The following is a 22,761-nucleotide window of genomic DNA, read 5'->3' as shown; positions in this document are numbered from 1 at the left end:
CTTTCCCAACTTTATGCACCAATGGGAAACAGAGGACACCAAGATGGCTGACAGGAGCTATCTGCTTTCTGTTTTTAAAATTTTATTTATTTATTTTTGGCTGTGCTGGCTTTGGTTGCTGCACATGATTTTCTCTAGTTGTTGTGAGTAGGGGCTACTCGTCATTGCCATGCATGGGCTTCTAGGGGATATATACATATCCTCTCCCTTTTGACCCTCCCTCCCACCCATCCCTCCCACCCTTCTGTGTCATCACAGAGTGCCAGGTTGGCACTTTCATCAAGAGGCTCTTTAGTTCCTCTTTGCTTTCTGCCATAAGGGCGGTATCATCTGCATATCTGAAGTTATTGATATTTCTTCTGGCAATCTTGATTATAGCTTGTACTTCATTCAGCCCAGCATTTCTCATGATGTAATCTGCATATAAGTTAAATAAGCAGAGTGACAATATACAGCCTTGACATATTCCTTTCCCAATTTGGAACCAGTCCATTGCTCCATGTCCGGTTCTAACTGTTGCTTCTTGACCTGCATACAGATTTCTCAGGAGGCAAATCAGGTGGTCTAGTATCCCCATCTCTTAAAGAATTTTCCACAGTTTGTTGTGATCCACACAGTCAAAGGCTTTGGTGTAGTCAATGAAGTAGATGTTTTTCTGGAATTCTCTTGTTTTTTCTATGATTCAGGGGATGTTGGCAATTTGATCTCTGGTTATTCTGGCTTTTCTAAACCTAGCTTGAACATCTGAAAGTTCTCAGTTCATGTACTGCTGAAGCCTTGCTTAGAGAATTTTGAGCATTACTTTGCTAGTGTGTGAGATGAGTGCAATTGTGCAGTAGTTTGAGCATTCTTTGGCATTGCCTTTATTTGGGATTGGAATGAAAACTGACCTTTTCCAGTCCTGTGGCCACTGCTGAGTTTCCAAATTTGCTGGGATATTGGGTGCAGCACTTTAACAGCATCTTTTAGGACTTGAAGTAGCTCAACTGGAATTTCATCACTCCCACTAGCTTTGCTCGTAGTGATGCTTCCTAAGGCTCACTTGACTTAGGACTCCAGGATGTCTGGCTCTAGGTGAGTGATCACACTATTGTGGTTATCTGGGTCATGAAGATCTTTTTTTGTATAGTTCTTCTGTGTATTCTTGCCACCTCTTCATATATATATATATACATATATATATATATATATGTGTCAGTCCTCACATATGTGTCTGTGTATTCTTGCCACCTCTTCATTCATATATATATATATATATATATGTGTCAGTCCTCATCTCCCAGTTTATCTCACCTCCTCCTTTAGAAGCAATCTCCACAGAGTCTCAGCCAACTCCCCTAGATAACTTGGACTGGGGTGTTCTCTCAAAGTGGTCCTGAGGTGGAGTGAAGGGGCCCTGCTTCTATACCCCAGTGGTGATCAGCCACTGGATACATTACTATGGGAAAGGAAAGCGATCTTGAATACAATGGAGCACGGGCTCTAGAGTCCACAGATGGGCTCTAGGGTGCATGGGCTTCAGTAGTTGCAGCACTCAGGTTCTAGAGCATAGGCTCAAGTTGCTCTGTGGCATGTGGGATCTTCCTGGATCAGGGGCGTCTCCTGCACTGAGCCGCCAGGGAAGCCCAGGACCTATCTGCTTTCAAGCAGAATCCTATTTCCAAGATTAAAACAGAAAAAGAATAAACAGATATATTAGCCCCCCTCTTCTCAGCTCCAGTCTGGCAGACTGGTCCCTCTGACACTGATTACACGAGTCTGGAATTATTGGTGTTCTTCCTATAGCCTGTGACATTCTCATTCTCTCTCTGACATCACTACACCAGAGTCTTTTTTTCCCTCTATCCCCAGAATGTGAAGCTCCTGGGTCTTGCTTCAGCCTTTTACCCGAGCTCTGCCATTTTTTCAGAAGCTGGAGTGAAGTTGGGTTTCTTACAGCTAGAAGAATCTGGTGCTTTAACTACTCCATAGACTGTGTGTGTATGTGTGTGGTGCACGCTCAGTTGTATCCAACTCTTTGGGACCCCATGGACTGTAGTCTGTCAGGCTCCTTTGTCCATGGAATTTTCGAGCAAGAATACTGGAGTGAGTTGCCATTTCCTTCTCCAAGGGATCTTCCTGACCCAGGGATCAAACACACGTCTCTTGTGTCTCCTGCATTGGCAGGCAGTTTCTTTACCACTGAGCCACCCGGGAAGCCGATAGATAACTAGTATCTGAATATATATCTATACCTATATAACTGCACCACTTTGCTGTACACCTGAAACTAACACATCATAAATCTACTATACTTCAATTAAAAAATGGGCAAGCAGTTATTTCTTAGAAGAAGCCTAAAAGGCTAACAAGAGCATGATAATTAGAAAAATGGAAACAAAAGTGCCAGTAAGATCTCTCTTTATGCCCACTTAGTTGGCAAAATTTAAAGGGTTAATTAATTGGCTAATTAATTAACTCATGCCAAAGACTGCTTAGTTTCAGGGTGGCTCAGTTAATAAAGCAACTGCCTGCAATGCAGGAGACCCAGTTTCAATCCCTGGGTCATGAAAATACCCTGGAAAAGGGAATGGCAACCCACTCTAGTATTCTTGCCTGGAGAATTCCAAGGACAGAGAAGCCTGGCAGGATACAGTCCATGGGGTTGCAAGGAGTTGGACATGACTGAGCAACTAACACTTTCACTTTTCAAAGGTTGCTTGGGATGTCAGATTAGGGGATGGTCTTGCACTTCTGGGGGCAGTAGCAATTTGGGGGACCACCTGGCATTACTTGTTGCATTAATCTCACTCTCAGATATATATTCAGAGAAATTCTCACACATGTCCTTGGTGGAACATGACAAAGGAAGTTAGTCAGTGTCTGCAGTTAGTGACAAGATGGGGATAATCTAGGTGTCCGTCACTGGGGGATTAGATACGGACAGTGTTGTGGAATAATGTGCAGAAGTTAGGAGCAATGAACTAGATGTACACACAGTAACATGCATAAATTAAAAAAAATAGCACCAAGAGAAAAATGGAGAAACAGCATAGGCAAACAAAAAAATTAGGCTCACCACAAATAATGCACGTAAGTGAAGGTAACACATCAAATGCATTAGAATGGTTGGAGACCAAGAAATGAGAAGAGCACCTAAAGATACAGGCCTATGAGTAAAGAAAGCTAGAGAAAATAGGTATGGTCCCACTATGGGAGTGAGCCATGAGCTGAGGAGTGTGATCAACTCAGCATCCGAGGTTACAAAACAAAGAGGAAGGAAAGCAAAAGGAAACAAAAAAATGAAGAAAGTAATAAGAGAAAATGTAGAGTGAAAAGGCAAACAGTTAATAAAATAAATTTTGTATCCAGTACAAAACCAAAACTCAACTATATGTTACATTAACACAACATTATAAATCAACTGTACTTGAATAAGATTAAGTTAAAGCAAAAAACAAACAAACAAAAACCAAACAAAAAGCCCTATATGTTATATATAAGGGATATATCTAAAGGAAAGTCACTCAGAAAGTCAGAAGTGCAAGATTGGACAAAGACATATCAAGGCAGACAACATTGAAAGAAAGTGGAAAAGGCTAAGATATATGAGAAAGCTCTAAGCCTCATAAATCTTTGGAAGTAAATATCATGTATCAAAATATCAATACTTGACACATGGACTGCAGGAAATGGAAGGAGAAATAAATTTAATGACAATGACAACAACAAATGACAACTGTAGACCCACAGTAGATCAAGCAGATTAAAAAGTAAGGGTGCATATGAATCAAATAATATGATTAATAAGGAATTCATAATAAATATACATTGACTCCAGTAACAGGGAATTCACTTTCTTTTAAGTACTCACAGATGATCTACCAAAATTGACCGTATTTTAGGTCACAAAGAAAACCTTAAAAAATTATAAATGCAATCAATTATTTTTAAAAATCACAAAATTAAGGGAAAATCCTTTCACCAGGCAAGTAAAAAATTTCCTATTTTGAAAACATTTTTGAGGTCAAGGAGAAAATAAAACTGATATTACAGACTTGATAACAATTATGACCAAAACACTACCTATCAAAACTTAAGAGACATGATTAAAACAGGTCTTTAAACAATTGGAAAAAGTACCAACAAGGAAAAATAAAAATAAATTAACTAGGCATAAATTAACTAAGGACTTAGAAAAATATCACCCAAACCAATGAAGATAAAAGCAGACATTAATGAATAAATCAAACAGAAAACCCAAGCAGAATATATGAATACATTCAAAAGCTTTTCTATTAAAAAACATAGATAAACCACTGAATAGGTTAATCAAGAAAGAAGGGACAATGAATTAAACATACATCTTTTGAAAACCTATATTAAATGGATGACTTTCTAGGAAAATATAAATTACCATTTTTTTTTCAAGAAGAGAAGGTTAAATAAACAGAAAAATAATAGTGAAAAAAATTGAGAACATTATTGGAGAGCCACATCTCCAAACATATCAAGCCAGATGGTTTCACTCACTAATATCTTTTAGTCTTCAAGAAGATAGATTTAGTAGTATTTACATTTTTTTTTAGCAATCACAGAGAAAGAAATCTTTCAAAATAAGAAACCAACACAGCATTCATCCAAGCTTTTCAAAGTGTAAAAAACTACAGACATATCCTCATTATGAATACCTATGCAAAAATCTTACATAAGATAAAATAATCTTACAAAAATCTTACATTTGATAAGATATCAAATGTAATTCAGCAGGATATTAATATACATCACAACCAGGTAAGGCTGTGATAATTATTCATTATAAGGAGAACTGTTGACAAATAAATATATCTTTTCAGTTTTCTTCTTCCCATATCCACTCAGATTCAAAATTTAGTTATTAATTTCTAAAAGAAATCACTCAAATATTTTTTGAGATCTAGGCAACCAACTCTAGTATTCTTGCCTGGAGAATCCCATGGATAGAGGAGCCTGCCAGGCTACAGTCCATGCAGTCGCAGAGAGTCAGACATGACTGAGTGACTAACACTTTCACTTTCAGGCATTACTGAATTTTGGGGGACTCATAGGATGGGTTACATCATGGAGCATGTGGCTTTTTCCTTTTCTTCAAAGGAAAACTCTACAGTTTTCACACCCAAATCTTTTTTTTTTTAATTTTAAATTTTATTTTATTTTTAAACTTTACAAATTGTATGTTTTGCCAAATATCAAAATGAATCTGCCACAGGTATACATGTGTTCCCCATCCTGAACTCTCCTCCCTCCTCCCTCCCCATACCATCCCTCTGGGTTGTCCCAGTGCACTAGCCCCAAGCATCCAGTATCGTGCATCAAACCTGGACTGGCAACTCGTTTCATACATGATATTATACATGTTTCAATGCCATTCTCCCAAATCTTCCCACCCTCTCCCTCTCCAACAGAGTCCATAAGACTGTTCTATACATCAGTGTCTCTTTTGCTGTCTCGTACACAGGGTTATTGTTACCATCTTTCTAAATTCCATATATATGCGTTAGTATACTGTATTGGTGTTTTTCTTTCTGGCTTACTTCACTCTGTATAATAGGCTCCAGTTTCTTTCTTTCTTTTTTTTTTTTTTTTTTAATTTTTTTTAAAATTTACATAATTGTATTAGTTTTGCCAAATATCAAAATGAATCCATACAGGTATACATGTGTTCCCCGTCCTGAACCCTCCTCCCTCCTCCCTCCCCATACCATCCCTCTGGGTCGTCCCAGTGCACTAGCCCCAAGCATCCAGTATCGTGCATCATGGACTGGCAACTCGTTTCTTACATGATATTTTACATGTTTCAATGTCATTCTCCCAAATCTTCCCACCCTCTCCCTCTCCCACAGAGTCCATAAGACTGTTCTATACATCAGTGTCTCTTTTGCTGTCTCGTACACAGGGTTATTGTTACCATCTTTCTAAATTCCATATATATGCGTTAGTATACTGTATTGATGTTTTTCCTTCTGAACTTCACTCTGTATAATAGGCTCCAGTTTCATCCACCTCATTAGAACTGATTCAAATGTATTCTTTTTAATGGCTGAATAATACTCCATTGTGTATATATACCACAGCTTTCTTATCCATTCATCTGCTGATGGACATCTAGGTTGCTTCCATGTCCTGGCTATTATAAACAGTGCTGCGATGAACATTGGGGTACACGTGTCTCTTTCCCTTCTGGTTTCCTCAGTGTTCACACCCAAATCTAATCAAGATACTCAGCAGAACAAAAGACCACACGAATCAAGATTTTCCTGAGGACAGATCAAGATGGCAGAAATAGTCAAACATGAAGCTCACCTTCTCCCACATTACATCAAAAATGTATCTACTTGTGGAATGATTCTCACAGAATATATACTGAATGCTGGCAGAAAACCTGACTTTCAAAAGGTCAAGAACATCTCTAAGTAACCCGGTAGGACAATATTCTCCTGAGAGATTAGCTTTTGTGAACACACACACACACACACACACACACACATGTATAGTTGTTGTGAAAACACACACACAGGAAATTAGTGTTAATGGAATGTTACTATTGCATTTTTAAATTTAATGAATAGTATAAAATAATATGTAGCTTGCAGTAAAATAAACTAAAATACACATATTACATTCATATATATTTATAAAACATTTTAGAATTATCAGAATATTAGAATATTAACAGGAGTTACTTCTGAGTGTTAAAATGTTGGCTGATTTTTCTTTTTTTGTATACTATTCTTTTTATAATGTTTTTTTAATTAAAAATATTTTAAAAAGAAATTAGAGCTACTTTCTTCCCAAGTCACTTGGAAACAAAATCAAATACCCACATTTTCTTTTGTCTGTTTTACATGCACATATTTTGTAGCAGATGTAGGGCCCACTTCAATCAGTTCCTTGCTTGTTTCATCCCAGGAGCTGCTATATCTGCTTAAGGAGACAGTATTGGGATCCCCAGGCAGTTCTGGAAGAGACTGGAAAAGCCAGGACCAGGCCAAGGTGTCAGTATAGAGGGAGACATTCTCTGAGCTTGACTTCTTGGGAGCTGGGTTTTGCCCCAGATGTAGGCACAGTTGATGCTTTGGCTCAGAAGAACAATTTAGAATCCTGCTGAGGGGTCAAGCAAGCCACAGGTAAAGCATTAAGGTCTGTCCAGAGCCACTGGGTCACCCAGGGCTGGGAGGTCAAAAAAGTAGAGATTTTGAGGTCTGCGGGCCTCCAGTCTCCATATCTTCAAAAAGAACTAGGCTTGAATGCTGTAGAGAAAAGGGAATAGGTGGTAAGGAGAGGAAGAGCCAAAAAGGGCTCTGGACAAAAAGGCCCCGGACAAACTCATGGGGTCTTCCTGGAGAGGTGAGGTCCAGGATATGGAGGAGGGCCAACTCAGTTCCAGACCTCTCCTTTCATGGAGACCATCCAAAATCAGCAAGTGGTAGAAGGCCCTGGAGACTTCTTCCCAGATTTTGCTCTTCACCACAGATCTTTATGAATGCTGAGTGTTTGATCTCTTCCCAGCTCTGTAACTGGACCAGATATTATTCCATTTTCCTGACAGAGACCATGAGCTTCAGAGAAGTTTGATGCTTATAGGGCTGATAAGTGGGGGAGGCAGGACTCAAGCTCTGTATTAGCTGACACCAAATCCTGGATCCTTTCCAGTTTCCAAAGCTGATTCCATTTCCCTGAATGAGCCACAGGCCTTTAGATATTCCTAAAACTGGACATTGGCTCAATAGTTCTAAAAGCTTCTCACCACCTCTGGAAGGATGCCCCGGAAGTTGGGGTGCTCCACCAGAGACATGATCTGGGGCTGGGCCTGAGGTAACAGTCCCACTGGCTTCTGCTCTAGTCACAGGCTCAACAGAATCTTTGGGAAATGCAGTGGACTTTATTTTACTTCTACCATCAATTTGTGGCCTGATTTCCTTGAAGACCCAGAGTCTTTCTGACATGCCTCGCATTCCCCACTCCCTGTCTCATTAGAATCCAGGGAAGGAAAAAGCACTTGCATCTTCCCTACCAAGCACTCCTCTTATTTGGGGATTTGTTTTGATGAGTAGAGGCATTTCAGGGAGAGAATACAGCAGAGCTGATGGGATTAGATTAGAACACAGAACAATCTAATCCCATCAGCTCTAATCAATCTATATTGCTTAGAACAATATAAGCAGTGTGACCTCGATTAAAATCACTCAAACTGTAATTTTATGGTTTCATAATTATTCTCCTGGCATTATAGCCAAACTCATGGCCATGAAAATGCCAATATCTTGTCTTTCAAAGTGGCAGATACAGGCTACTAACAGAATGTATAGGAGAGTCCTTTATAATTCTTGACTGCCTAATATGAACTAATGGTGTTCTTCCTGACCACATGCTAATGTAGAATGAGTGAGTGGTTCTGAAGGCAGCAGGAGCAACAGTGACTAGCAAGATGAGCTGGAGGCAGCATAGAGAAGGGCCTTGAAGTAGAGTAAGACGGTTCCCATTCATCAGGCCCCGCCATCACCTACCTTCACACACTGCGCCTGCATCTTCATCGTGCCCACAGTCAAAGGTCTCAACCTGCTCACATTCAGCCAGTGTTTCTTCTGTCCCATTGCACAGGGCTACCTGAATAAATACAGGCTGGTCCTCTTCTGCCACTGGCAGATACAACATGCCTGCAGGTGTGTGCTTTGCTGCTCCACAGCCCAGCTCCCGGCACACCACGGCCACAGCCTTCATGTCCCAGCCGTCATCACACACAGTGCCCCAGCGACCTTCCTTTTCCACCTCCACTCGCCCTTCACAATGGTGGGGACCATTCATTAAGCGTATTTTAGGTGGAAATTCTGCGAACAGAAGGGGTCAGAGCACACTCAGAAATGTTCTCTTAGGGCAGCTTCCAGTGTTAAGAGAGGTTGTTTGATAGTGGTGGTGGTATGTGGTATGAGGCAGAGGACTTGGTAAATCAGGAATCACCAAGCTTTGCCTCTATCCCATGCCATTACCATCTCCTAAAACATCCCACCCCACCTAAGGCCCCCACTCAAAGTCATCTGGGAAAAGGCCTTTCTTTCTGAAAACAAGGGAATACAGGCAGATAGAAACTTATGGCTTGATTTTTATGAGCTCAAAAAGATCTTAGAAAAAGAGGAGTCCAGAATCAGGTCTTTCCTAAAAATGGACATTGAGACTTGGAATAAAGAAAGGCCTAGAATAGGTCAATTGAGTTACTCAGTTTTCTTTTGCTCCACTCTGTTGCTGACTTCACCAGTCACAGGCCCATATTCTCTGTAGAGGAAAAGGATGAAGACATCACATGCACTGGTTAATCTCTATTTATTTGTTTTTTTTTTTTGTTGTTGTTGTTTTATTTTTTGCTTCTTAAACTGGAGTAATTGTTTTTAATTTATTTATTTAAATTGAAGGATAATTACAACATTGTGTTGGTTTCTGCTACACATCAATATGGATCAACTGTAGGTATACAAATGTCCCCTCCCTCTTAAGTCTGCCTCCTACATCTCACCCTGTCCCATCCCTCTAGGTTGTCACAGAACCCCAGTTTGTGTTCCCTGAGTCATATAGCAAATTCCCATCAGCTATTTATTTCACATACATTAGTGTATATGTTTCCATGCTACTCTCTCCATTCGTCCCACCTTCTCCTTCTTACCTGCCCCTGCCCCGTGTCTAGTCTGTGTCTAAACTGGAGTAATGTTTAAAGAGACTCTTTTCTCAGGTACATGAACACCAATGTTCACTGCAGCATTATTTACAAAAGCCAAGACATGGAAGCAACCTAAATGTCCATTGACAGATGAATGGATAAAGAAGATGTGGTTACATACATTCAATGGAATATCACTCAGCCATAACAAAGGTTGGAATAATGTCATTTGTAGCAACATGGATGGACTTAGAGATTATCATACTAAGAAAGACAGATATCATATAGTGTCACTTATACATGGAATTTCAAAAAAAAAAGCTACAAATGAACTTATCTACAAAACAGAAATAGAATCACAGACATAGTAAACAAACTTATGGTTACCAAATGGGAAAGTGGTGGAGGCATGAATTAGGGGGTGGGAATTAACATATTCACACTGCTATACATGAAATAGATAACCAACAAGGGCCTACAGTAAAGCACAGAGAACTCTACTCAATATTTTGTAATAATGTGTAAGGGAAAAGAATCTTAAAAGGAATATAAACAGAATCACTGTGTTGTATGCCTGAAACTAAAATGACCTTGTAAATCAACTATACTTCAATTAAAAAAAATTTAGGGACTTCCCTTACAGTACAGTGGTTAAGACTCTGTGCTTCCACTGCCGGGGATGTGGGTTCAATCTCTGGTCAGGTAACTAAGATCCTGCACATCACGTGACTCAGCCAAATTTCTTTTTTTAATTAAAAATTTTTTAAAATAATTAAAAAGAAACTCTTTTATTTGGGATATGTAGCAGAAAGGAGGGATATAAGACTGAAGATGTCAGTGGTCAGCTCTGCCTGTCTGAGAAGTTAGTGGAGAAATGCAGAGGAAAGAGGGGAGGCAGAGACAGAACCCTTTGCTAGACCCACATTAAGCCATGTCCATTCCTGACCCCTTCCACCAACTTTACTATTTTTTTCTGGCCCAAGCCTGTTTGTATGGGATTCCTGTCATTTGAAACAAAATGCCCCATTTTACACAGTCAATTACCAAGTTCATGACAAAGCCCCTATAAAAAGCTAAGTTTCTAAGAATTATAAGTAATAATGTGAATATGATTCTCAAAAATTAATGGCTTGAAAAGAGCAAACATATGTAAGACTCTATAGAAACTGAATACATCAAACAACTTGCTTAATTTAATAGAAAAATAAAAACTGAACTTTGCATATCCTAAATAGAAAATTCACATTTTTTCAAATTCCATTTATAGCATTTAGAAAAAATGTTAACTGCATGTTATTTCAAAAGACATTATTAGTAAATCCCCAAGTGATACAAGCCATATTCTTTGATAAAATTTAATACAGAGATAAAAAAAGTTTTCAGAAAAGAAATTTATAAGAATCTTAAAAAGTATATAAATGAACTTATCTACAAAACAGAAAGAGAGTTACAGATGTAGAAAATAAATTTATGGTTCCCATGGGGTAAGTGAGGGAGGGATAAATTGGAAGATTGGGATTGACATATACACACTATTATATATAAAATAGATAACTAATAAGATCTACTGTTTAGCACAAGGAATTTGACTCAATACTTTGTAATAACCTATATGTGAAAATAATCTAAAAAACAGTGGATACATGTACATGTATAACTGGTTGGGGCTTCCCAGGTGGCAAAGTGGTAAAGAACCTGCCTGCCAATGCAGGAGATGCAAGGGATGCAGGTTTGATCCCTCAGTCAGGAAGATGCCCTGGAGGAGGTAATAGCAACCCATTCTGGTATTCTTGCCTGGAGAATCCCCATGGACAGAGGAGCCTGGTGAGCTACAGTCCATAGGGTGGCAAAGAGTAGGATACAACTGAAATGACTTAGCACGCATGCATGCACAAGTGGTTCACTTTGCCTTATACCTGAAACTAACATGACATTGCATATCAACTATATTCCAATAAAAATTAAAAAAAGAAACTAATAAAAGAGGATAAAAATATATTCATAAGAAATTATTAAGTTTCAGGCTATAAAATTAAGTGAAACACAAATTTTACATATTTTGGAAATTAAATGAAAATATTATACATCAAAATCTGTAGGATGAGATGAAAGTGGTACTTACAAGAAACTATATAGTTTTAAATTCACTAATTAGGAAACAAAGATGAAAAATGAATAAGCATTTGCTTAAGAAATTAAAGAACCACATAAAATAAACGGAAAAGAAAGAAAGATATATTGAAGATAAAGGAGAAACAAATGAATCAGAAAACCAAAACTCAAATATATTTGAATAAAAAAACTAAGCCTGGTTCTTTAAAAAGAGCAATAAAATCGACAAGCATATGGCAAATATGATTAAGAAAAAGAGATCACACAAACTAGAAATGAGAAGAGAGCATAAATGAATATATAAAGGCTGTTTCAAAATTAGATGAGAATACTATAGACAACATTCTGTGATAAATTTAGGTATAATCGTCCAGATTATTTTAACAAGGAATAGAAAATTTGAAGACTAATAAAAAGGATTTAAGAAGCTCAGAATGTTGTTTGGGCTAGTTCCAAAGACTTTGCAAATAGATAATTCCAATACTGTTTCAAACTGCTGCAGAGCATAGAAAATATGGAAAACATCTGAAAACATTCTTATGTGGCAAACCTATCCCTGAAACCAAAATTAGTGCAAAAAAGAAAACTCATAAATAAAGATGCCAACATTTGAAATAAATATAATGACTGAGAAGGGTTTATAGCAGGAATTCAATGATTATTTCATATTAAGAAACGTATTAAGGCACTTCTCCACAATAATAAATTAAAGGGAAAAATATTATATATACAGCCATCATTTTTAACTAGTGGCAAGGAGCAGTTTCTCAATTCTGTAATTCTTGCCTAAAGTTTCATCTTTGCACCTACTCGCTGTGTGACGGTGGGTAAGTTACTTATTCCAAATATCATTTCCTCATTTGTAAAATGAGAGTTGTCAATGGACATTAAATGAGATAATCCTAGTAAAGTTTTGAATCCTGCTGCTGCTGCTGCTAAGTCGCTTCAGTCGTGTCCGACTCTGTGCGACCCCATAGACGGCAGCCCAGTAGAATCTGGTTTGTTCATGGGGATTTCACTGTTTCCTTGACAAGGTTTGGTTGTAGCTCCTTGCTCGCCGAGAGCTCTGAATATGCAATCATCTTTGTCTCCTCTCTCCATGCTTCACTTACCCCACTCCCAGGGCTGACTTGATCCTAGTGCAGCATCTATTTCATACCTATCTGATGATGTAAGTGAAAGGGAAACCGGAAGGCCAGCGATGCTGCTGTTCAGACCAGCGAGAAGGAGAGACAGGGAAAGCTGACAGCTTCTTTTGTCAAACTCCGATTCCTCGAGGGAGAGGAAAACCCATGGAAAGGACACACAAGCCACCGTTTGGCATAACGGCAATCAGTGTTCTGGAAGGAGGCTTTGGACTTGTCCTACCTGCCACGTGGAGTACCGCCACGTTACTGCGCTGGGCCCCCAGGCCGTTGTTGGCCTCACAAGCATAGGTCCCAGAATGCCTTGCGGTCACAGCTAGGTTGAAGGAAGCTCCTCCTCCAAAAGGCGCCGAGGTGTGCCCCAGGGGAACATTTTCATGATAAAACCTGTACAGAATGGGGGGAGATGCTCTCTTGTCCTCACAGCGAAGCTCCACCACGTCCCCAGTCAAGGCCTGGGCCCCAGGAACACTGAAGGTGAGGACAGGACGTGACACTGGAACTGATAAAGGGCGGTTCATCAGAGAGGGTCTCTTGTGCGGGCCCAGACTTATAACCCACTTCTCTATTCTCACGGTATCCACACAGTACCTCTCAAGCCCTGGGGTTTCTTCCCACTATGGCACCTTCTGATCTAACGCTGCAGAGACGGTTCCCTATGGCGCTTTGACAATTTCCGGGGAGGAATTCTGGAGACCATACATCTGACCGGGCCTCATAGCCTTCTTCCTGTCTCCCCTTGCCATCGTCCTTCGGCTCTTCTGCCCCTGTTGTCACTGCTACCGCTGCCACCATCGTTGCAATAACAATCCTAGCATGTTAATGGTTTCCTAACCTCTTCACAGCCCTGATTCTTATCCTTGGAACATCCTCACTGTCACAGAAGGAAACCAATTGCAGTTGGGACTCTCTGGCTAATTAGGAGAACTAGCTACTTACTTCTCACAGTGACGTTCACTGCCTCGCTCTGGATGAGGCCGTAGCCGTTGTCAGCTGTGCAGTAGTAGCGCCCGGCATGGCTCTCCCGGATAACGGGCATCTCCAGCTCTGCTCTCTGGGAGCGCTGACTTTTCTCCCCCAGACTCTCTCTTGTGCCTTCTCTGTGCCAAGAGAACCTGGTTTTCCCGGTGCCTTTGGCCACAGAGCAGACAAGGACGAGCGTCTCCCCTTTAACCACCTGGTCCCTCTGGGGCTGTGTCTCCAGAAGCACTCCAGACACTGGGATTCCTGTGTGAACACAGGACGACAGGTGAGGGCATGATGGGAGGAGGATGGGGCTGGGATGTTGGACAGGGGCACTTTTTATGGGACTTGAAGATACACTCTTCTGCAGGTGCAGAAGGGTGAGGGCCTGGAGGGGAGGCTGGTACCACCTGCTGAGCATTATGGCAGGCGGAGCTGGTGGGATGTTTAGGCAGAGAAGTATTTTTTTTTATCAGGGAGGGTACATGCTGAAGGCCCTCAGGTAGGATCACCCTGCTCCTGAATGCTGTAAAAATTCCAACTTGCACTTCCTCTACACTCATTAGCCTTTGCTAATGACCACAGCCCTTAGTGATCTTCCTCCTTCCTCATTTCCAGATAAACTCAGGACAGCAGGAGTGATGGGAAGGGGACTGACAGGGGAGTCCCCACCCACTTCCACCACTTATTCATTGCATGATCTTCATAGATTAGTTAATCTCTCTGATCCTCAGTTTTCTCAAAAGTAAAGTGTGGATAATCATACTAACTTCATAGTGTTCTCATGAAGATGAAACAGCATGCATGTTCAAAGAACCTGTTACACTGAAGATGTCCAGCAAATGGTGGCTGTTACTGGTACTACTCTCCACTGATGTGGTTGAGATACCAGGGTGCCTGGGTTCAGATTCCAGCTGTGCCGCTTATTTGCTGGGTTCCCTTGGGGCAGGCCACCAAACAGCTCTGTGCTTTCAGTTCCTCATGTGTAAAGTGAGGATGACATAATATCCACTTTATAATTTTCACCTACTTTACAGGGTTACTCTGAGGACTAAATATAAAACTGCTCTGATCAGTGCCTTCCTAGTACTTGATAAACTTTCTACAAGTCTTCCCCTCTGCAAATATTTCTGAGCATCAATGGGGTTCTGAATTGAATATAACAGCTTGGTTTCAGGTTAATATTTATTAAACTTTTAATAAATGCTGAGGATTCTTATTGATATTTCTCACATCATCATTATCATCATCATCACTTTGTTCCTTCATTGCTCTAGCTGGCTTAAATGTGCCTCCTAGTTGGGGGTCATTCTCTGCAGACAGAGACCATGATTTATCTCTTGGTTCACTGAGCATTCCTCAGTGCTAAGCATACATAAATGCTCCAGAGAGATTATTATTGTTTTTTTAAACTACTTCTTTACTTTTTTAAAAAAATTATTTTTAAACTATTTTAAAATACATATGTAAATTATACATATGTATTTTAAATTTATTTATTTGGCTGAACTGGATCTTGTTGCAGCTTGTGAGATCTTTTAGTTGTGGGATGGCTCAGATAATAAAGCATCTACCTTCAATGCAGAAGACCCGAGTTTGATCCCTGAGTCAGGAAGATCCCCTGGAGAAGGCACTGGCAACCCACTCCAGTATTCTTGCCTGGAGAATTCCATGGACAGAGGAGCCAAGTGGGATACAATTTATCAATTTGCAAAGAGTTGGACACGACTAATCGACTAACACTTCCACTTTCTATGGGATCTAGTTCTCTGACCAGGGATTGAACCTGGACCTCTTGCATTGGGATCATGGAGTCTTAACTGCTGGACCACCAGAGAAATCATATATATATATATATATGTTTTTTCTGGTAGGGAGAGCAGAACTGTTGGGAGATGATGCCATGGTAGCAGTTAATAAAGCAGAGCCTGATTGAGTCATTGTAGTCCCCCAACCACAGGCATAGAGGCAGCACAGTTGAAATGAAGAACACAGATCTGAATGGGAACTACAGTTCTTCTCTGCCCACCCAACCTAGCAGCCCAGTACCAATGCTCACTTTGCACTTGTATATAGGACTGCTGACTCTGCTTTGAGACACTGTGAGATACTGTCCTTGCCTCACACCAGTAATATCCTGAGTCTTCTTTCCATATTTCTGAGATCCAAAACTCTGGTGAGTCCCAGTCTGACCTCAGGGTGTAGCCACCCCTGTAGAAGGAGTAGCGAAGTTGGGTCTCTGATCTGTCAGCAGGGAGCTGGGTACCACAGGACAGGGTTACTGAGGCTCCCTCAGTGGGTTGCAAGGGTCTGGTTGTCAGTTGAGGTGCTGGAAACAGCTCTGGAGGGAAGAATTAAACAGAGGCCACCAGTCAGTGAGGTATAGAGTTCCTGTGGAGAAGTGCCTTTTCAGCCCCAGTGAGCAGGAAACAGGCCCAGACTCCAGGACACACAGCCACCCACCATTTCTCCCTTCCTGGGTGGTCTTCTCTGCTCTGCACCTTGCTCCTTCCACACAGGCCCTACTCCTTCCCAGTCTCATCCACTTAAACAGTGAGACCCTCACCTCGGACAGTGAGCCACACAGATCTTGTTTGTTCTGTGTCATCTATAAATAAGAACACTTTCCTTTTGCCTTACAGTAATAGGAGCCGCTGTCACTGGGTCTTGCATTTGAAATGATATAGGTGTTATAATAAGCGGGTAGCCAAGCTCCATCTTTGTAGAACGTCAGTCTCTTTATTTTATTATTGTCTCTGCCAGAGCACCTCACCACCACCTGGTCTCCTTCATAGGCATAGTATGGCATATCGATACTCACCCAGTCTGCAAAAGATGCAAAAATTTCTATGATTCCAAGGCTCCCCACTCCCATCCCAGCCCTCTAACTTCTGTTCATAAGGTGGAGGGATAGTGCAAACTCATGTACAAGAAGCTGGGCAGCCATAGGTCCCTTGGGACCTACTGGGTCTCTTGGCTTCTGTGCTCAGCAAAGGTGAGCTCTGTTTCACTTAGTGACATATTTTGTCTTCCAAACATCCTAATAGCTTTATGTCTATTAAAAATATTTTGATCCCTTTTTTTTCCCCTGGGTGCCAATACTTTTCTGGAATAAATATGGATTTAAAACAGTTCCACTTAACATCCCCTAATATCCATTCAAGGTGACCTCATATCCCTGTGGCAGCCATAATTAACCTTTGCTTTTGTCATTCCTTAGAGGCTCAGCCCAGGAGTACAATTCAAAAAGCTTCCCTTTGTCATTCTCCTTGGATGAAACAATCTGGGCCACTGAGATATCAGCCCTGGGATCTACAGCTTCAATATTCATAATTCCCCACTTGGATGCTTTTTTCAGAGGCATCTGGATGATCCCTAAGAGAAGAGAAGTGGGCTCCTCTACTTGTTCAGATCATTGCCTCCCCACGAAAGAGAGTGGTCACTAGAGAGCGCACGAACAGCCTGGTATTTTGGATCTGCCCCAGGAGGGAAAGCAAACCATACAGTGGAGAGGAGCAAGAAACTATTGCCTGAAAGTTTGTGCAGAAAGAAGGGGGAGTCAACCACCACAGTGCTCTGTGATTCAACCCTGCAGCCTTAGGCTTCTTTGGGGGAAAATTTTTTGGTTGACAGTGGAACTAGAAATTCAGGTTTAAAAATCAATTTGGGATTGTAGTTCATTTCAGTTGCTCAGTCGTATCCAACTCTTTGAGCCCTTGGATTGCAGCACTCCAGGCCTCCCTGTCCATCACCAGCTGGAGTTTATTCAAACTCATGTCCATTGAGTTGGTGATGCCATCCAACCATCTCATCCTCTGTCATCCCTTTCTCCTCCTGCCTTCAATCTTTCCCAGCATCAGGGTCTTTTCAAATGAGTCAGTTCTTCACATCAGGTGGCCAAAGTATTGGAGTTTCAGCTTCAACATCAGCCCTTCTAATGAATATTCAGGACCGATTTCCTTTAGGATGGACTGGTTGGATCTCCTTTCAGTCCAAGGGATTCTCAAAAGTCTTCTCAACCCACAGTTCAAAAGCATCAATTCTTTGGCATAGTACATTGGGATATTGTAGTACATTGGGATAAATTGCAGGGAAAATATTTGTTGTTCTGATGTAAAATCTAATCCCCGGTCTGAACTTTGGATCATTCCCCTTCAGTGTAAAGACAGGCAGTGCCATACATGAAGGAACAGAGTGGGAAAAGAGACTGCCCTTGAGAGGGTTTTCTTAGGCTGTCTGCCAGCTCACCCCTTCAGCCATGAGTTGATGGTGGAGGGAAGGAGTGCTAGGTCTCAGTGTCTTGTCTCGTGATGTCAAGATCGACACTTGATCGTGATGTCAAAGTGGGATTAATGAAAACTCCAATTCAAAAAGATGCTTGCACCCCAATGTTCACAGTAGCACTGTTTGCAATGGAAGCAGCCTAAATGTTCATTGACAGATGAATGGATAAAGAACATGTATATGTATATTAATATGGATGTACACGCACAATGAATACTGTAGCTGTTGTTGTTCAGTCGCTAAGTTGCGTCTGACTCTTTGGAACCCCATGGAATGTAGCACACCAGACTTCCCTGTCCTCCACTATAAGTGGAATACTACTCAGTCATAAAAGAGTGAAATAATGCCACTTGCAGCAATGTGGATGGACCCAGAGATTATCATACTAAGTGAAATAAGTCAGACAGAGAAAGGCAAATACTATAGAGCACCTATATGTGGAATCTAAAATATGATACAAATGGACTTATTTATAAAACAGAAACAGACACAGACATAGAAAGCAAATTTATGGTTATCAAAGGCGAAAGGGGGAAAAGGATAAATTAGGAGTTTGGGATTAGTAGATACAAATCATTATATATAAAATAAACAACATGTGTTTACTGTATAGCACAGGGAAACATATTCAATATCTTGTAATAACTTATAATGAAAAAGAATGTATATGTATAACTGAATCACTCTTCTGAAAACCAGAATCTAACAAATTTGTAAGCCAACTATACTTCAATTAAAAAAAATGCAAAGTGGGATTCATAAGGAGGTGGAGAGAAAGCTTTCATATTATGATAAACATTTTCTCATCTTTTAAATTTTCTGTTTTTGTTGTATTTTACAACATTCACAGTCAGTATAGGGATCTATATTTATATAATTGGAGAAGTAAAAGGTGACCTATCCCAGTGTTCTTGCCTGGGAAATCCCTTGGACAGAGGAGCCTGGTGGACTAGTCCACAGGGTTGCAAGAGTAGGACACAACTTAGGGACTAAACCACCACCACCACCATATATATAATACATTAAAGGTACATGCTTAAAATTTTTTCTTGATAGAACAAAATGATCAAATAAGTTCAGAGATGATTACTCCATATTTTTTTAGCTACTTCAAAAGCCCCACCATTAGGCTAGGAGGTTGGAGTGGATGGTGGGAGTCATAAGTATTGATAAAGAGAAAGAAGTCTTAATGCCTTCTGGAGACCAAAAGTTTTCTTCCTCAACATTGGGCAAGGTTTTGCTTCTCTGATAGCTCAGTTGCTAAAGAATCCACCTGCAACACAGGAGACTTCGGTTTGATTCCTGGGTGAGGAAGATCCACTGGAGAAGGGATAGGCTACCCACTCCAGTATTCTTGGGCTTTTCTTGTGGCTCAGCTGGTAAAGAATCCACCTGCAATGCAGGAGACTTCGGTTCGATCCCTGGGTTGGAAAGATCCCCTGGAGAAGGGAAAGGCTACCCACTCCAGTATTCTGGCCTGGAGAATTCCATGGACTGTATAGTCAATGGGGTTGCAAAGAGTCGGACATGACTGAGTGACTTTCACTTTCACTTCACTTTCAGTGAAGATTACAGAAATTAAAACTTAATTAAAGAAATATTTGAAAAATAAGATTTATGTGACCAACTTGGTAATATTGACAACAGCTGGAGTTAGATAAGAAATGTGACTACAGGTTACACAGAGTCTGGGACAAAGATTGGACCCTTTTCCCTGTTTACTTACAGACCCATTCCTTTGAGGCCTTCCCAGATGGTGCTAGTGGTAAAGAACCTGCCTGCCAGTGCAGGAGACATAAGCAACTTGGGTTCAATCCCTGGGTCAGGAAGATCCCCTGGAGGAGGGCATGGCAACCCTCTCCAATATTCTTGCCTGGAGAATCCCATGGACAAAGGAGGTTGGTGGGCTACAGTCCATAGGGTCACACAGAGTCAGACACAACTGCAGTGACTTAGCATGCATGCATGCCATTCCTTTGAGGAAGGTACAATTGTACATATGTGCACATTATACTATAATTTCATGGAGTTCCCTGGATCCTATGAAGCTGATTCAGAGACCCTCTAATGTGTTAAGAACACTTTTGCTTAAAATAACAAAATATAATGTATATCATCAGATATAAAAGTACTAGATTTATAAGTATCACTTTCCATCCCTATAGTAGGATAAATACTCTCTCAAAGGAATCATTAAAGAAGGAAGTGTAACTTTCCAGGTTAATATAAAGGCAAACTTTCTTTTTCATTACATTAGAATTTTAATTTAAAAAAAGAAAGAAAAACAAGTTAGACATGGGTAGTTTGCAATCCAAATATAAGATTGAGGGAAGTTCTTGTTTTTTTTTTTTTGCACAGCATCTTCCTAGCCCACTGGTTTTCTATTATAAATATTTTCCATCACTGTCTCTAGTGCTTCTGGTGGAGGCGACTGAACTCCTGTGGATGAAACCAGGAGAACATTTTCCCAATAGTACATTGCATGATTTGCTTTCTCTTCATAAATTAAATTCTTTCCTGTCCCAGGGCTTAATAGTAAAGGGAGAGGAATTCATTGCCTTGGAGTGTCAGGGTAGGGTCTTTTGCCCATCAAGCAGGCAGGTAGCAAAGATGAATGTGACATCGGAGCATTCCTGCCCCGGCTGGGACCAGGGTGAGACACTGGCCTTGTGTTCTCTTCACCCCAGTCCAAGCCCTGATCTCCAAAACCCTCACCTAAGAGGCTGGGGGAAGTGGTATCTTCCTTGCATAGCAGAATAACTATGGTTCTAGAGATCTAAAAGAACAACACCACCAAAAGAGTAACTCACCTGACTGCACACTGATAGGAGCTGTGGGGGAATAGAGTCAGAGAGGTTACTATAAGACCAGAATAACGATCTTTTTTTAAAAAAGGTTATAACTCTCTAAAAATATTTCTAACATTTCTCTTTTCCCCTTTCTTCTATCCCTTCTTCCCTCTACCCCTACTCTCCCTTCCCTTCCATCCTCCTTCCCTCAGTTCCTCTATTTTCCCTTCTATCTCCCCTTCCTACCTTCACAACATTCCTATAGAACTGAATGTTTGTTTTGTAACAAAAAACACTCTGTAAACACAAACCATCTCCTTTACCAGAAGTTGGTTATTTTGCAAGTAAATTCTCAGTTTCATGACTTACTATCTCCTCTCCCACCTTCTCTTTTTAAGACTGATTTTTGTTTGTTTTGTTTTATTTTGAGATACATTGCCTGCCTGGTGGCAACACACAAACCAGGAAGGGTCGGGAAGGAAATGGAGGTGTCCTCTTGACACTGTTTCCCTTTTCCCCTGTTTAGATCTAGTACTGTATTTGCATCCATATACAAGAGTCATGGCTTCGGTGGCTCAGAGGTAAAGAGTGCCTGCAATGCAAGAGACACAGGAAATGGTGGTTTAGTCCCTGGGTGGGGAAGATTCCCTGGAGGAGGGCATGGCAATCCACTCCCAGTATTCTTTCCTGGAGAATCCCATGGACAGAGGAGCCCATGGGCTACAGTCCATGGGTTCTCAAAGAGTCGGACATGAAGCGACTGAGCATGCATGCATACACATGAGTCATATTAATCAGCAAAAAACACAATTTCATCTCTGGGTAGCAAGTATTGAAGCCTCTCCAAAACCTAAGTCTAGGAAAGTTGGAGTTTAACCAAAAATGTGGTAATTTGAAGTGGAAGTGGGGTTGGCGGCAGAGGAGGATTGAAATGGGCTAGAAATAAAATTTATCCTAACAGAAAATTCCTTTGATGTCCTTTTAAGAAGCTTTCCAATTTTGTTAGAGATCAAAGTAGAAATGGTTATTAAACAAAGGGAGAAGGCATTAGTATTTGGAAAAGAAACTCACAGTCCTTTGTTTTTCCTGGGAACCCTGCTCATCAGTACTCATTTGCATATTACCTATTATTGGTCCTGAGTTAGAAACTGAAGCCCATTGCTACTAATCCTAGCAGCAGCAGAAGAGATTCTGGGTGCCCAGGTACAGGTGATTCTGCCATGTGTATGTGTTAGTCACTCAGTGGGGTCCAACTCTTTGCTACCCCATGAACTGTAGCCCATAGACTCCTCTGTCCATGGGATTCTCTAGGCAAGAATACTGGAGTGGGTAGCCATTCCCTTCTCCAGGGAATCTTCTGACCCAGGGATCGAACCCAGGTCTCCTGCATTGGCAGGCAGATTCTTTACCCTCTGAGCCATGAGGGAAGCCTGGTTCTTCCCCGGCTGTCCCCAAATCCTGCTGCAGCATCCTACCCACCAAGGACCAGAAGCAAAGGCCACAGGAACATGAGGCTGGAGGTGAGAAGTTCTCCCAGTGACTGGTGCAGCTCAGGTCCCAGAGCAGAATCCACAGTCTATCCCCATGGACTGTGAAGCCAGGAATGGGCACAGTGGTTCAGGTTTTATTTTATAGAAATAAAAAAAAAAAAGGAAGTAGGAAATCTCTCTGTTTGACAATCAGCATTGTCCTCACCCCCGACCCCACATATGCTGAGAAAGTAAATGTTGTTCTTCTGGTTTTTTTTTTTTTTTTTTGAGGAGTGGAGGCTGTGCTGGGTCTTGGTTGTGGTGTGTGGGCT

At 40.9% G+C, this 22,761-nt stretch overlaps 1 protein-coding gene across 1 annotated transcript in view; it reads right to left on the bottom strand.

Annotated features, from left to right (window-relative positions):
* The window catches only part of LOC102274744 (Fc receptor-like protein 2), a 63,700-nt gene extending 41,230 nt beyond the window's left edge, over positions 1–22,470 (bottom strand). The window contains 8 exon segments of the mRNA XM_070368707.1: positions 8,526–8,846; positions 13,148–13,426; positions 13,864–14,151; positions 15,947–16,228; positions 16,454–16,519; positions 16,522–16,713; positions 20,982–21,002; positions 22,440–22,470. Of these exon segments, the coding sequence (XP_070224808.1) occupies positions 8,526–8,846; positions 13,148–13,426; positions 13,864–14,151; positions 15,947–16,228; positions 16,454–16,519; positions 16,522–16,713; positions 20,982–21,002; positions 22,440–22,470 (1,480 nt within the window).
* Between the last annotated feature and the right edge of the window lie 291 nt (positions 22,471–22,761).

Source organism: Bos mutus, chromosome 3 (genome assembly GCF_027580195.1).
Source record: "Bos mutus isolate GX-2022 chromosome 3, NWIPB_WYAK_1.1, whole genome shotgun sequence".
Taxonomy (NCBI): Eukaryota; Metazoa; Chordata; class Mammalia; order Artiodactyla; family Bovidae; genus Bos; species Bos mutus.
Note: the sequence above shows the minus strand (reverse complement) of the source record. Positions and strands in the feature narration are given on the sequence as shown.